We start from the raw sequence: 15,700 nt of genomic DNA on the forward strand, positions 1-15,700 counted from the left end.
AGGCGAGGATAAAGGATGAACGTTAAGAATTCACATCCTTAACGAATACAAGTTAAAGCACCAACAGTGGCGTTTTTGTGTGGCACGTGATCATCGGCGATTGGCCAACAATCAAGTGGGAGGGCGGGTTTCTCTTTCTCTTAAACTTTGAGTTCTTGATGACCCCAATCCCTCTCGCTTTCACCGTTTTAGTGTAGCCTAACTGTGGTAACCGACTCGAGATGATGAATTAATAATTAATTAGACACTGAAACGAGATGATTCCCTTTAACTGGAAAGTCACATTTAACATTTCCAGGGTTCTTGTCCGCTGCACTTTTAAAAACCGTTGATAAAGATAAAAAAAAAAAAACGTGGCCATATAACCCGATGTCTATAGATTGGTATGAATGGCTTTGTTTTGTGGCTGACTTTTTTATTTTATTATATTCTCCTTGACGCTTTATGACTTTTCAATATTCAGTTAGTCATTAAAGTCTGTTCAAAGAGACATGATTGGGGTTCTTCTGAGCTGGATGGAAAATGAGTGTCCGGGACAGAAAATATCCTTTAATGCACTTCCACTGAAGCCCTTTCCCTCTCTTGCCTCAGGTCAGAATGACTCCAAACATAACTAAAGGTCCCTTTGTATTGTACAAAGTGTATTTCTCAAACACTACAATAGCCCGTTTCTTTAAAGATCGTCATGGGACCCAGTATTTGAATCAAAGTAATCTAAACAGCAAAATAGTCGTTGTTACCAAACCAGAAGGTCGACAGGGAAGAATATTGGTCTGATAAAGAGATCAATAGCTGAGACACAAAGTATCCTCTCAAACGAACATGCAATTTAATTATAAAACGAGGTTTTGTGACACTTGGCTTCATTTGTAGTGGAAAACCAGGAAATAATCTGAACATAGCCAGGCACACCATTGACATGTAGCTTCAGCATGGTGACAACACTGAGGGGAAAATGCAGTATCTTCATTTGATACAACTATCAAATCATGACCAGGTTAGGAAATGCAGCGAGCATTTAGTGGTCCAGGTCAGATGATCAAGTGGAACATCCTTAACGGCTACACACCGCACGAGAAAACACATCGATCTATGCAGTTTGGGTACAATGACATATACGAGGAACTCACAGTAACTCATTTACAGCTTCATCTGACTTGTGAACAATCCAGTGGTTTATGGTGTAAGATGCATGCATCATCGGGGCTTTCGGCAGGCTACCAGTTAAATAACGTCGTTTGAATTGACAGTTAATTAGCACAGGGAAAATGAATAGTGTGAATGTTTTGGAGGCTATGATGTGTGACGCATATTCAATAACGACAATCTTTACAGAGGATGTCTGGAACGTCTCATCAAAGGGAGGTCAAATGTGTGATTGAAGATGTTTCTACATGGGGGTTCATTACCGGGAGCCAAACTAATTATTATTTTGCCTGTAAAAGTCTGGTTTGTTTGGTTGCCTGTGGAGACAGAGAAAGGAAAGATGGCGAGCGGTCATTTTCAAGAGAGAGATGGATATTGGAAGTAGTCGCATGGCGCCATCTAGTGGGGATTTGTTTGCTGTTATGGACGTTCCTGATCTAGAAATATCACTTTTCAAAGAGTTCCAAAAACATTAGACTAAAAGTTTAACTACGAAGGCACACAACGGTCATGGTCTTAGGTGTAGAAAACCATGTGAGCAAGTAATACTGAGAAGCTCAAAAGTAATCAAAGTTTTCTTCTCAGAAAGCGTACAAATGTAAATACCAAGTATTCTTGCTTTAGGCAATAATTGCTTTTATCATCAGCTTGTTCTCAGTGAACCCTTTGTATTAGGTTCCTGCATTAGTTTACGCTGAAGGTAATAATTTTCGGTTTTATGGGGTCATGTGCCACACAGTCAAAACAAAAATCCACTAACGTGATTTGATGAAAGGGAACGATGGAAACACTTTGCGTGTGACAAAACACCAAAGGATTACAGTTTTAGTTTTTGACAAATGTGCAATTAAAACTACCTTCTTTTATATGCATGTTTCAAGCGTTTAAAAAGCTCTTTGAATTCAAACTGGGGCTTATTATTCATTAGCCCACTTGACTGCAGTGTGTAAACATGTTGGCTGCTTAGAAGTAATTGTTCATTTGTGGATGGCCACTGGTGATTTGACTATATCATTATACGTGTATTTTATTTCTCTCCTCGTCTCTCCGTCTCGCTCACTCTGTGGTTCCAGTATTGACGTGGTGATGTAATTCGAAGAATAACAGTTTACTTTATTTGAGGCATCATGTGGTTGTGGAGACATCATGAGGACCGTCTAATAAAGCATGACCGCGATCCGCAGCAGAAAACCACTGTAAAATCAGTGTAACAACACAATATGGGCTTATTACGACCCTCAGTTATTGGTACTATAGACCTTCACATGCCTCTATATGACTGTCAGGGATTCTTGTTTTGAGTGATATCTTCTATCTTTATATCATTCAAGTGGAAAGTGGACGCTTTAACTTTCATTAGGCCTCAACAATCCCTTTATAGAAATGTTATACTGAATATATGTTACAGTATTTCAGTTTTTTTTTCTCTCTGGAAAGGGTTGGCTGTAGTCTTGGGATGTTTCCATTTCTACTGATTGCGGCCCTCATGGGGTAAGCTTCACCCTGAGGGTTAAGCGGCATGTGACTCGCTCAACGAAGAGGAGGGGTTGCCCGGAGAAAACTCCAAAGAAGTATTTAAGCCCTTTCAATTCAACAACTTGGGCCTTACCGACTTTGTGCATTCGTGACTACTTGCCGCCTCCGAAGTAAGGCGACAACATTGCTGTAATGTGGCAACTTACAGTCATTTATTTCGTGCTGTGTTTTGTACCCTCCTATCAACAATTCCCCCGTCTGTGTGCCACCCGGGAGGTCTTGCGCACAAAGGAGTGCTGCCCGGCATGGGAGGGAGACGGTTCGCCCTGCGGAGCTAGCTCGGGTCGGGGCTTCTGCAACGATGTGGAGGTGACGGACCAGCCCGACGGACCGCAGTACCCCTTCTCCGGGCTGGACGACAGGGAGAAGTGGCCCTTGGTTTTCTACAACCGGACTTGCCAGTGCACGGACAACTTTATGGGTTTCAGCTGCGCTGACTGTAAGTTTGGCTACTTTGGGGTGAACTGCAATGAGAAGAGGGAGTCTCTGAGGAGGAACATATTTCACCTTTCCAGGGCCGAGAGGATCAGGCTTGTGTCTTACCTGAACTTGGCCAAGCAGACGATCAGCAGGGACTACGTTGTGGCCACCGGGACCTACCAGGAGATGGAGAACGGCTCCAACCCGATGTTCGCGGATGTGTCTTCGTACGACGTGTTTGTGTGGATGCATTATTATGTGTCTCGGGACACGCTGTTGGGCGGGCCGGGCAATGTGTGGGTCGATGTGGACTTTGCCCACTGGGCGCCTGCGTTCCTCCCGTGGCACCGCTTATACCTGCTGCACTGGGAGCACGAGATCAGGAAGCTGACCGGAGACATGAGCTTCACCATCCCGTACTGGGACTGGAGGGATGCCCAGGGGTGTGACGTGTGCACGGACGAGCTGATGGGGGACCGGAGCCCCCATGATCCCAGTCTTCTCAGCCCAGGCTCGGTCTTCTCTTCTTGGAGGGTAAACACAATCAAGTAAAACTAAAAGTGGTCATCTCTTTCCTTTAGCTTTTCTTTTCTCATGACCTGAGAGGTGTGAGTTTTCCCTTAAATTATTATAGGATTCAGTAATGTGTTGCCTCTACACATTCAGACCTTTTCCTTAAAAGATCATAAAAATAATGAGCAATTAAAATTGATATCAATGCTGGCTCACGGTATAGCCTAATTTAAAAATGTCAGGACATTTAAACCTTTAGCTGCTCGAGTAAAAACATATGTTTTGATCAAGAGGATTTTAATGAATTCACCTAACACAGTAAATGTAATAGCAAGGGCATTTTTAAACTCAGTGTAACCTATTTCAAGTAACAAGAAATAATTTGCAACCAACAACCAACTGACTTTATTTCTGTGATTTGTTGTGGTGCCTTAATGTGCTGTATTGCAATGTGTTGCTGTGCGCCTCCATCAACAGGTACTGTGCTCCCGGGCAGTGGACTACAGTGACAGAGGTATGTTGTGTGATGCTCGGGGAGAAGGCCCATTGCGTCGCAACCCTGGAAACCACAACCGTAACGTGGTTGAACGATTACCAACTTCAGCAGAGGTGGAGTTCACTCTCAGTCTGACCAACTATGACACCGGAGCTATGGACCGCGGCGCCAACATGAGCTTCAGAAACACTCTGGAAGGTCAGATAAGCTTGAATATGAATGCACACACACACACACACACACACACACACACACACACACACACACACACACACACACACACACACACACACACACACACACACACACATGCTGCTCCATCTTCAATTATATACAGAGTTTCCCTCCACAGCTGCTTTCACTGTGTTAAAATTCTGTCTGTCTAGTCCCTGTAATGTGCTCGGTATGTGTATACTACTCTGTATGTTGCTGCTATGACTGTTTTTCATGACATAATATACTAGGGCATTTATACAACATACTATGCTGAAACATTTGTATTCGTTTTTTTATGTCATACAATAACTCTAATGCCATTTCAAATTTAAATTTCCTTGGACAATATCTCATTTTACAACAAAAAGCTTCTGTTGTCCTAACAACTACATGCTGCTGCCACCTTTGTCAATGCTAATTAAATACTTCTCATCTTCCAGGATTCGGGGATCCTCAGACTGGGTTAGGAAACAGTTCTCACATGGGCATGCATGCTGCTCTTCACGTGTTCATGAACGGATCCATGTCCTCAGTGCAGGGCTCAGCAAATGACCCCATATTCCTTCTTCACCACGCTTTTGTTGACAGGTGAGGCACACACACACACACACACACACACACACACACACACACACACACACACACACACATATTCTATAATCTGAGTGAACTCACACACTTGCTTTACATTGTTTTCCTTCTCTATGAAAGCATTTATGAGCAGTGGCTCAGGAGGCATAGACCATCTCCATCACAGTATCCAGACTCTGATGCTCCCATTGGGCACAACAGTGAATACCACATGGTGCCCTTCCTGCCCCTCTACAGAAACAGAGAATTCTTCATCTCCAGCAAAGACCTGGGATATGAATATTCATATCTGCTAGATGCTAGTAAGTTCTATCTAAATGTAGCTTTTTTCCCTCCTGTTTTCTACATCGATTGGCATTTGAGAAATCTGTCTGTTTTCATTCTTTCTCTGCATTTTCAGAAATCTATCTGTTGAATTATTTAAGCTTAAAATAAAGTGCATTACAACTCAAAAGGATATTACTCAGATTGAGGGTTGTACACTATCTTGTTTGACTCAAGTAATCGCAAACATTTCACGTAATTTCCTGTGACCACTTCCATCTTTTTTCCAGACCAGAGGCTGGCAGAATCCATGCGTCCTTACCTGGAGGAATTGCAGGGCGTGTGGCCCTGGCTTCTGCTTGCAGGGCTCTGTGGAGGAATTGCAGCAGCGACCATAGCTGCTGCCGTCCTCACTGCAAAACGGCGATACGGAGGGTCGCCTTGGCTGCGTGCAAACAAGTGGAAAAACTTATTTGCTCTCCCAGAGAGACAGCCACTTATCTGCAGCAGTGACTCAGAGGAAACCAAACACCGTAACTACCAAACTACTATCTGAAGGCACAGCTAGCTCTGTGTGGTGACGCACTCGTCTATGAATTTTAACGACAAAGCACTGTGAACTATACATTAATAACTAATTGTAATGGGTCTATAATCTTTGTTTTTGACAATGTATTTAAATTGTATTAAAAAGAGTAAAAAACTGTGCATGGAGAACATTTTTAAATGGGTTAAGAGATGCTAAACTTCGATCATGTTCCACCCACAACTTGTAAATTCTTGCTTACTTCAGAGTGTCTGCTACATTCATGCATTCTGTCATGGAAATGTTTCACAATGCCGTTTCAGTTATTCTCTATGGTTAACATGGACTTAGCTGATTACCTTCAATATAAAGCTCTGCAGTTTGTTGCATCAGTCATGTATGCAGGCATTATGAAGAAACACATGCATCCAATTGCCATCCAGAGTCAGAAACACAAACTCTTCAGATGAATTCACCAAAGCCTTGGGGGGGACTTTCTTTTATTATCTCTGTGTGGGAGTTAGACTGAACCACATTTTAATTAACATTTAAATTGATTAATGTTTGTGGTGTGAGGAGTGCTTCTCGAAAGAGAAAAAGGTGATAAGTGTCTGCATAGATGTCAAGGTCTGAGACATCGCCACGGCATCGGGGACGCACTTCAATATTCTAACCTTAAAGTTATGTCAAAGTTTCAAAAACTTTATGACATTTGCAAAAGTCAATGCAATTCCCAAAGATGCATGTGGATCAAATTCTTCCCTTGAAAGGTCACACCTTCTTTAATTCAAGAGAAGTGTTTCGTTTCACCGGGTCACAACTGTTGGAAGAGTCTGGCCTGAATACCACTCTAACAAAACTTGCTCTGCATATACTGTGTGTGAGAGATATCCACAGTATATATCACCCCAGCTTTAAAGGTTCGACACAAACGTTTATTTTCAGTAAGATAAATTGGTTCCCGAATCATTTTACCCGGACGTCATGATGTCATTCATCCAAATTGAATTCATACATTCATAGCCTTTGAAGCATGCTGTCCAGCACAGTAGTTCTCAACCTGGACGCAGAATAATTACCGCTGGTCGCCAAATGGTTATGGAGGACATAACATTAATACATTTTCATTTTAGACGGGGGAATGGTTTTGACTTTACATTGCCTGTAGCAGTGATATAATTTGCCTTTGAATATATTTTATTGAGTGAGGTTAAGAAAGGCAAAGTGTGTGTGTGTGTGTGTGCGTGCACACGAGTGACTTGAGGGTCAGCGAGAGAAAATGTCACAAAATGCATCAAAAATCCACAGATTGGACAACGCCTAGGGAGGTCGCCAACACCAACCTGATAATTCTGGGAGGGTGCGACTCGAAAAGGTTGAGAACCACTGATCTAGCATGACCTTTTAGAACACAGTAGGCCTACTTTGCTGAAAAATACATTGTATTCAATTGGCATTCTCAGATATTACAGTGCATTCTCGTTATAAAATTGCGCTAGGCTGCTTTGACAAGAAATGAGGAGATAAATACAGCAGTGATTGTTTAGAGGCAAAACTTGTACAAAATTAGGTATAATCATGTAAAAAAACAAATTTAGAGCAAAAAAAAGGAAGGGGTAGTCGGAGAACATCTTAATTTTGTTAAGTTTAAGAGTCTCAAGGAACGGTTTCTTATAACAATTTATTCAGAATAAATCCTTATTATACAGGCGTGGACATCTTAGAGATCCAAATTTCCGACTCAAACTACACAGAGCAGCTTCATTGTCATACACACACAGAAATATATATATATATATAAAAATGCAACATTCAGTCTGACGTGATAATGGTGGATGATCAATGCAATCATTTAAACAATTTATGAAGTTACAGGACGGAATGAATCTTTTTCTCAAACATTGAGGACATAGAGGATGGTCACAACAATGACTTGATGTGAGCAGTCCATGTAAAAGGCTTCATGGGTCTGAGATTAAGCATGGTCCCACCTGACTCCTATCTTATTGTGTAGTTTTATTGCAATTAACAAGTGTCATCGTCTGACTTGATGGAACATCTGCTAAACGTCAATGTTTACCCAGTTAATCATTCATTACTTCAGGGAAAACCTGAGCATTCAAACATATGGAATGAATAATAAAAGAACCAAAAAACTTTGGCAAAATCAAAAAACAATGAAAGAGGAAACACTGTAATGTTCAAGAGTAGAGGCCAAAGTTCCAAGAGAGTGACTCGTTGAAGAGGTAAGGAATGGACTGTATGGCCTTTGATTGAGATACAAATACACACTATGTTTGTGATTCCTCATCATTCATCTTCATCCTCGCTGTCAGTCTCCTCTTTTTCCTGCTCCGTCTCCTTGGGCGGGGGCGGGGGAGGAAGGTCCAGACGAGCCCATGACATGGGTTCAGACTTATCCATGGCTATCTCGATCTTGGCGGCCATCATGTTTATTATGCTTTTGCTCACATCGATCACCTGCAAGGGAACGCGAGAGTGACAAAAAACGGCTTAGTTCCTTTCCCAGGTGTGCGTATGTGGTGTGTGTGTGTGTGTGTGTGTGTGTTTTTTATATCTGGAGGGAAAGAGGGAACAGCGAAAGGGCCTGAAGAGAGCGAAAGAAGTGAGATCAAAAACGGGAACAAAAGCATGCATTTTTAAAGACCAATCTTACTAAAAAATGACAGTACACCACCTCAGGGTGTTTAAATTATTCTGCAAGAATGATCACGTTGTCACGATCAACGGGTTAAATCCAACAGTTTTGTTATATTAGAGAAAAATATGAAAATATCGAGATATATACATTGGATATCGCAGCAGCCGAACAATATGGACATATGATATATATAAGCCATATCGGCCCTAATTCAGGTGGAAATGTGTTCTCTAGGTACAGTAACAGTTACTGTCATATTGAATTACAACTGCAAAGACCCCTCTGAAGATCAGTAACAAATCAAATATTAAGACCACGAAAGTATGTTATACTGCAGTGTCTGCAATGCTGTACAAAATAAATGCATGTATTAAAACCGGCACGTAGCCAGACTGACTTAGCATCAGTGTAAAAGTGATGCTGTACTTACTCCCCACAAGCTGATTTTTTGAGCAAATTCCTTCTCTCCCTCAAATATAACACGGATGTCGAGCTGAAGGGAGAAAGGAGAAATAAAACATTAGGTTGAGAAGAACACGATCCAGAACTAAGCAGTTTAGATATGGACAGAAATCCTCTGATTGATATATTACGCCTCACCGTGGTGCTGTTTGCCTCCACGTAGCAGAGCTCTGGGACGGCGTTCTTGGCGTAGATAGAGATGATGACCTGCGCCCCCGTCTGGTGCCAGTCGAACCGACACGGAACCACTTTCTTACCCTGCGTGGAGATTGTTCGGGTATTTGAGACACAGATTCATAATTCAGTCTCTACCACAAAGCGTCGTCTTCCTCTCTGTGCCAGTGTTTAAAGCTGCGGCACACGTAGATAATCACTCGCTGTCAGACCTACCGTATCCTTTTTCCTCCATAGATGTGTTCCCTCGGTACAGCCCTCTTGAGAGAGGAAGGTGTTAAAGTCGGAGGTTTTCCTCTTACAGCAGCTCCAGTATTTCATCCTGGAGATGCAGGAAAGATCAGTCACTCGCTGGATTTGTTTTTTAGCAGTCAATAACGTGTCACTCAAGAGGAGCAGTGAACAAGACTAACAGGCAAATAGTAGTGTCACTCATCACGCTTCTCTTACAGTTTCCAGAGCATATCTGCTATTTCATGTCAATGCCGTGAAACGCAGTATTTTTCCGTATTACTTACCCTTCGTGGAAGATAGGGAATCCAGAGTGGTACAAGCACACCTCCGAATCGCTGGCAGGTCCATCGAAACTCTGAAGATGACAGCAAAAGGTGCGGATCAAAAGATTGAAGTAGATACAAACACGGCTTTATTGCAGAGCACACATTTATGAGAGGGAATAATGATGACTAACATCTTGTTCTCCTTGACTTAGGGAGAAGTTTAAACATGCCAATTTAGACTCCACCAAGACTTTAACTGATTAATCAACCGAAAATCAGGCAGCCCGTGAGAGAATATTTCATGGCTTTCAATCACATCAGTTGAAGTGATTTACATAATTGTTTTAAATGATTTAAGTCCCACTCCTAGCTTCTACAAAACCCGCCACTGCAAATTTTCTTTACAATTTATGTTCTAATCTGGGAGTTTCTGCTCCGACAGGCCCGATTAGCTTGAGCAAGAAACGTAGCTTTGCATCCGTCTCAGAGCAAACATGGATGAGGAGGAGGAGGAGGAGGAGGGAAACAAGCTGCGTCCGTTTCACCTTACCCACAGCGGCGAGCTCTTTTGGGGCGGTATCATGATTTGTTTATGTTTTCATTTAATGACATCTGTCATAGATTTCTTGAAATATGTCAATTGAAATTGGCTTACAAAAATTGGAGAAGAAGGCGAAACTTAATTGGCGGAATCCACAAAGTCAGCATGAATTTAAAGTAAATAAATTAAAAAACATTTCGGCTGCTGTTGCCAAAGCCCTACAGAGGCTTTTTACTCATTTCAACACCATGAGAATCTACTTCAGCATGTTTTTCCCAAATATACAGGCACACATTCACCTACTTTAGTACATCCTCCGTTTTTACAGGACGTTCCAATCTTGATCTCGTCAGTATCTTCCTCTAGAAAAAAAGAGAGACGGAAATGGAGTAAAAAAAAAAAAACTGACTTGGATGTTCGGATCTAAAAAATGCATCCTCAGCTATGATGTGTTGTCCCGTCCCTGCCATCTTTAACTCAAACGCCGTGAACTCCCAGAGGCCATCCATTAACTTCCCCTGTCAACATGACCTTCCTGTCTGCTGTAACAAGAAGAGGATGGTAATGGATGGTAGACAGTCTATGATAAAGAGGTCGAAAAAAAAAAAAAAAAAAAACAGAAACATGGAAGATCACACCGGGAGAAAGACGGGGAAGATAACGCTCTGCTATCACCTTTCTTCTCTGCCGGATTTTCGGAAAGCTTCAGTCTCTCCAGAGCCTGCTTCAGAGAAGTAGAGACTTTATGCTGCACTCTCACCATCGGCTCATCAGCACTGCAACGGTAACAAATCTATTAGAATCGAAAACATCAAGGAAGGAAGGGACAAAATGTATTTGTTTGTAATTCATTTGTTAATTAAAAACTAATTAAAAAGGGTATTCTGTTTAGTTTTTTTTAAACTGTAAGTAAGGAATACGTTGTCGGCAACATCGCTTCAGAATGAGGTCTGTTGTACGCAGACAGGCTAAGAGCCTTACACTACTTGAAAGGAGTTTCACTGTTCAATAGTAATCGCTTCATCAGCCGCTTGTCCGTGTTCTTTTGAACTCTGCTGGGAAGCATCCAGAGAAAAAGACGAGAGAAGGCCTCCCACTAGCCTGTGGATCCTCAGTATTCAGGCTGATTTAATACCTTGGACACTGCACCCATCCTTTCATACATAAACCACAATAACTCAGAGCAGAATGCAACATGTGGGATAATAAGGATATATAGTTTTAAACTGAAAGCCCTGTTGATGTAATGAATGGAAAAAGTGTGTTCTTTTTGGCCTGTTTGTTTCCTTTAAATGTGATTTGGTAAAATTGTTGTATTACATATGTTGTATACATTTATTGCTTTACTTGAAAAAATAATGAGAGCTTCGGGTATTCCTCTGGTATTGATTAAAATATAAAAAAAAAAAAACTGTACAACCTTGGTCTGCGTATCGCCGCCTGAGGCTTCGGTGCCGAGATGATGTACTCGTTAAACTTTGGTTTTTGGTCATCAGCGTCTTTCTTTTCTACAGATGACGTCACATCTGGTTTGGCCGGCTCGGGGGGCTTCTCCTTGTTGTGGGGGCCGTTGGTGCAGCCCTGCGGAGGAGAAAGTCACCGTGTTAAGACTCTCAGACGATGAGCGCTCGGGCCGACATTTGCCACAGCAAAGGTGGCAGTCGATGCCTATGACAACAATAGACAATGGAAAAGATGACCTCGGAGGACTGAAAAGTATGGATTAAAACAGAAACTAAAACTTACAACGATGCTGAGGAAGTCGGAGAAGTCGGTAGTTCTTCTCTTGCAGCAGGACCATCCCTGGGGAAAGACACACAGACATTAACTTCGACCAGATAACAAAGACAATGAGCTCACTGTGCTTTTTCAGGCATCTTACCTTCAATGCATCGTGGAATACTGGGACTCCTGGATGATAGGTGCAGCCATCTGTGAAAAGGAACACAACTTTGATTAATTTATAGGAAATATATGTGGTGGACCCCCCGTCACCTACACCAGAATAGAACAACACGGAAACCGTTTATAGTCTTGCAGCTTTTCTGGTCTCAATAAAGACACAAAAATGCCAACTTTCAAAGTACACCATACAATAATTTTACAGAATGATGAGTAGAGTTGTAGAAAAGTAGTTTCTGAATGTGGCAGGCATTTTGAGAATCAACAAATAATCTAGAGTCATTTAAAACTGCGGCGGGCACCAGGCCCTTCTTGTTGAAACACTACAACATCATGACGTCTTGTCTTCGTTTGCTCTCATGTGTGCTAAACCTATCAAAAGATTTGGGTCAGCCATGTCTGATGCTGCCTCCGTGTCAAAAATGACTCGCAGTGCTCGTGGTTAAAGTTTGAAGTCTTTTTAGAAAGTTAACAGGAAAAAGTTCCACTCATCTGACAATGTAGCTGTATTATTCCCAGGACTACTTGATAGCTGTATGGACCACATCTGTCCCCTAACAGTATATAGCGTTATCGTTTCTATCATAAATGATTATTCTCTCTCTTTCTATCTCTGAAGGCAATTCGGTAGTTAACAGGAAACGAGTACGTAAGAAACAGTAAGATCACCCTGAACTGATCATCAGTCCATAAGCGACATTGATAACGAATAATTTGTAGACAAAACAGTGGACAGACTTAGCAAACTAAAAACTATTATTATAAATTAGACAACAATTTCCACAACCTCTGACATACAACTTAAATGATCTTCATTGTGTCCTTGTGAAGTGCAACACACTAAGTACATAGCCTTACGATCTGGATTTATGACGTCCATCAGACCGCTTGACAAATCCTCATTTAAGATTTACCTCATTTGAAAAGTACAGCGTGATTCATTTAAATGTCCTCTTTTTTGAAACTGCCCAACAAGATAAATGACCGCTGAAGGAAGAAAGAAAAAGTTGGCTGAGCGTCGCCATAAATCAAGAATGTTCCTTACAGTGCAGCCTGAGCTATAACCCATCTATGCTGTTGCCTTATACACTTCCTACACACCCCTAAACATAATGATTATATACTCTATTGTTATGAGAAGAGGCACCCTATTTAGAAATTGACTTTCTGTGTAATGCCAGACATATTGAAGACTCACTGAGGTCTGTTACCACCTGGAACGTTCAATTACATTTAAATGAGTGGCTTCACATAAACAACGGTTTCATGAGCAAACGTTATCTTTAGACAGGACACTCGAGATCGAGACGTGAATTATCACTACGATGATCTTATCCTTACACAACCGTGTAACTGAATTACCTCGTGATTAGTTAAGATACTGCACACCTGGGAGGTTCACAGCCTTTTCATTAAGAGAACAAAAAGTTAATCATTTGTAGATGTTATCAGCTAAATGTGTAAGGAATGAATTATCTTCTTTTAAAAAAAATATATAAAACCAGACAATATACGCTATAAATGTGTGGCCCACCTGTAAACACCAACTCGACCATTGCCTCAAACATGACAAAAAGCAATGAGAAGGGAATAACTAGCTTTGCTCATGATGATGAGTGGCGATTCTTTGACAGGTGTTTGTCAGATGTTCTGGTTACTGTGGACACTGTTCTCACTTTCACAGATTGATATTTACAGTGTGGCTTTCCTCAGGCATTAGCCAGCTTGGTACTGTACTAAGGAAAATGACTCTTATGATGTTATCCTACTTCTACACAATATGCTCCTAGTTTTGCATCTCTGCCTGCTGAGGTGCAGGTATGCTAAAACACAAGGGTTGTAATTACAAACCTACAGCTCATTGGTGGTCCCGCGGTTGTCACTGCAGTGGTATAACTTATTCCGTATTTATGTCTCATTCATTTCAAGTGGAACTCGTTTCTTGACATATGAAAGTGGCAGAAAACAAGCTATTTGATTAGCATACAATCACGAACACAGACGTTACTTCCCTTAAAAGCTGAACCTCACTGTTGACCGGTTACTCGGTTTAACTGGTTGAAAACAATCTTTTCGCAACACCACTGACATAATGGTTATGGGAAAATAATGAGAAATTAGTAATACGGTCGAATGACTTGTTTCTGAAACTTTAAACCGGGGTACTATGTGTCCTGTACGGGACAATGGTCCTGCAAAGTCTAACGTTACCGACTAACTTCACCTGCTAATCACAGGAGCTTAAAATGCTAACAACATGGTGCTAAGTCACACAAGGCTTCTTGAATGACCAGCTACAGCCGTGTTGGTGAATGGAGTTGTTACTGTGTTGGGTCCAGTCAGCTACAGTTATATCAGGTTAGCTACATGGGCCCAGCAGGCCTGCTCGCTGCAGAACATTCTAGATGACCATCAGAGGTTAACGTTAGCTTGCTAACACACTGGCGCGCGGGGCACAGCGGTAGTTCACGTTAGCTAACTAAGATACTACTCACCGTCTGGGTTCTGTTCTGGATCAAATCGCTGTCCACATCCCTTATTGTAACACAAAACGGACATGATGAAGGCTGAAACAAGTTTAACTGGTGGCCAGATGTGTGACTAATCCCTAAAAGCTCGTGTGTGTGTGTGAGAGAGATAGAGAGCGGTAGCTGGAGACTGCTGCACACACACACTTCCGGATGTTTTCGGCTACACTCGGCAACAGTCGGAGCTTAACCAGCCCGCCTCCTCCATCCTGTGAGCGCTCAGTGGTCCCACTCAACCGACAACTGATGCTGACCGCTTCCTAACTTCCACGACATGTTCTTAATACCATATCTCGGACTTAAAACCTTAATCAGCAAGTGACACATATCTGTTTTAACGGCAGTTTTGTGTGAACTATTGCAGATAAAGTCGAAGTAGCCCACTGCACTCCAGGGTTACATTAGTTCGATGCAGGGAACTGGAGCAATAGCTTCTTAGTTTTACGAGGATCACTGCAGCCTAGTAGACAACTGCTCGTCGGGATATGTGCACATTAATTGTCCATTTCACCACCGACTTCTGCGCGATTGTTTCGTGCGTTATGCTTTGCTTTTTTCCCCTGACTGTCGGAGAGGGGATGGAAAAGGATTTACTTTCACTGAGCTGTTTCGTGTAAAGGTAGGACACGCTCTGATGTGTGAGTGAGGTCTGTGTACAATAGAGTTAATTAAGCTATATATTGTTGCTACAGACTGTAGGTTAAATTAACTCGTGGATTTTGCACGGAGGCGATGCTCCATATCATCTGCATCAACATGGGAGACGAGAAATGCACCTCAAAATCTCCCGGGACAGTCACCTTCTCGGGAATGTTAATTGTGAGTCGCTGGATTCTGACAGGCTATTTGGTGCTATTATTTATCTATACTATGTCCTACATACAGTGTAAGGGGGCATATTTCATACAATCATTTTAAATATACATTACACACACATACACACCAACACACACACCTACATACACGGTGGTATTAACAATTATACCGTGTAAGTTAAATAATACAAATACAAGTAAAAGTCCTGCATTCAAAATTGTACTTAAAAGCAAAAACGTCAAAAGAATTAGCCTCAGAATATGCTTATAAGTGAAAGTCCAGTACGAAATGGCCATCTGCATTACAATTAGTGATACATTAATGTTTAGGCATCCCTATTGTTGCAGAAGGTGTCCCTAATTTCAGCTATTTTATTTACTGCTGGGTAGCTTATTCAATAATAACGC

General features: G+C 41.7%; 2 protein-coding genes across 2 annotated transcripts; one reads left to right on the forward strand and one right to left on the reverse strand.

Annotated features, from left to right (window-relative positions):
• Nucleotides 1-2,814: 2,814 nt before the first annotated feature.
• LOC306705197 (tyrosinase-like) lies at nt 2,815-5,738 on the forward strand (the record flags this gene model as incomplete). The annotated part of the gene is made up of 5 exons (XM_079171901.1): nt 2,815-3,636; nt 4,093-4,309; nt 4,768-4,915; nt 5,039-5,220; nt 5,473-5,738. The coding sequence occupies 5 exons, from the start codon at nt 2,815-2,817 to the stop codon at nt 5,736-5,738; spliced, it is 1,635 nt and encodes a 544-aa protein (XP_079028027.1).
• A 445-nt stretch (nt 5,739-6,183) lies between these two features.
• On the reverse strand, nt 6,184-14,619 carry chordc1b (cysteine and histidine-rich domain (CHORD) containing 1b). Its single transcript, XM_079171770.1, has 11 exons — nt 14,445-14,619; nt 11,930-11,979; nt 11,794-11,850; nt 11,468-11,628; nt 10,723-10,823; nt 10,351-10,409; nt 9,525-9,595; nt 9,223-9,328; nt 8,971-9,090; nt 8,801-8,863; nt 6,184-8,189 (listed from the first exon to the last, which is right to left on the reverse strand). The coding sequence occupies exons 1-11, from the start codon at nt 14,506-14,508 to the stop codon at nt 8,019-8,021; spliced, it is 1,023 nt and encodes a 340-aa protein (XP_079027896.1). The 5' UTR covers nt 14,509-14,619; the 3' UTR covers nt 6,184-8,018.
• Between the last annotated feature and the right edge of the window lie 1,081 nt (nt 14,620-15,700).

The sequence above is a fragment of the Pholis gunnellus genome (assembly GCF_910591455.1).
Source record: "Pholis gunnellus genome assembly, chromosome: 13".
Taxonomy (NCBI): domain Eukaryota; kingdom Metazoa; phylum Chordata; class Actinopteri; order Perciformes; family Pholidae; genus Pholis; species Pholis gunnellus.

Bases quoted from the DNA above. Each gene is read 5' to 3' on its own strand.
- chordc1b (XM_079171770.1), bottom strand. From the start codon at position 14,508: ATGTCCGTTTTGTGTTACAATAAGGGATGTGGACAGCGATTTGATCCA. The intron at 11,851-11,929 runs GTAAGATGCCTG...GTCTTTCCCCAG, and splicing joins TATTCCACGATGCATTGAAG to GGATGGTCCTGCTGCAAGAG. The intron at 9,329-9,524 runs GTAAGTAATACG...CTGCATCTCCAG, and splicing joins TTCCCTATCTTCCACGAAGG to GATGAAATACTGGAGCTGCT.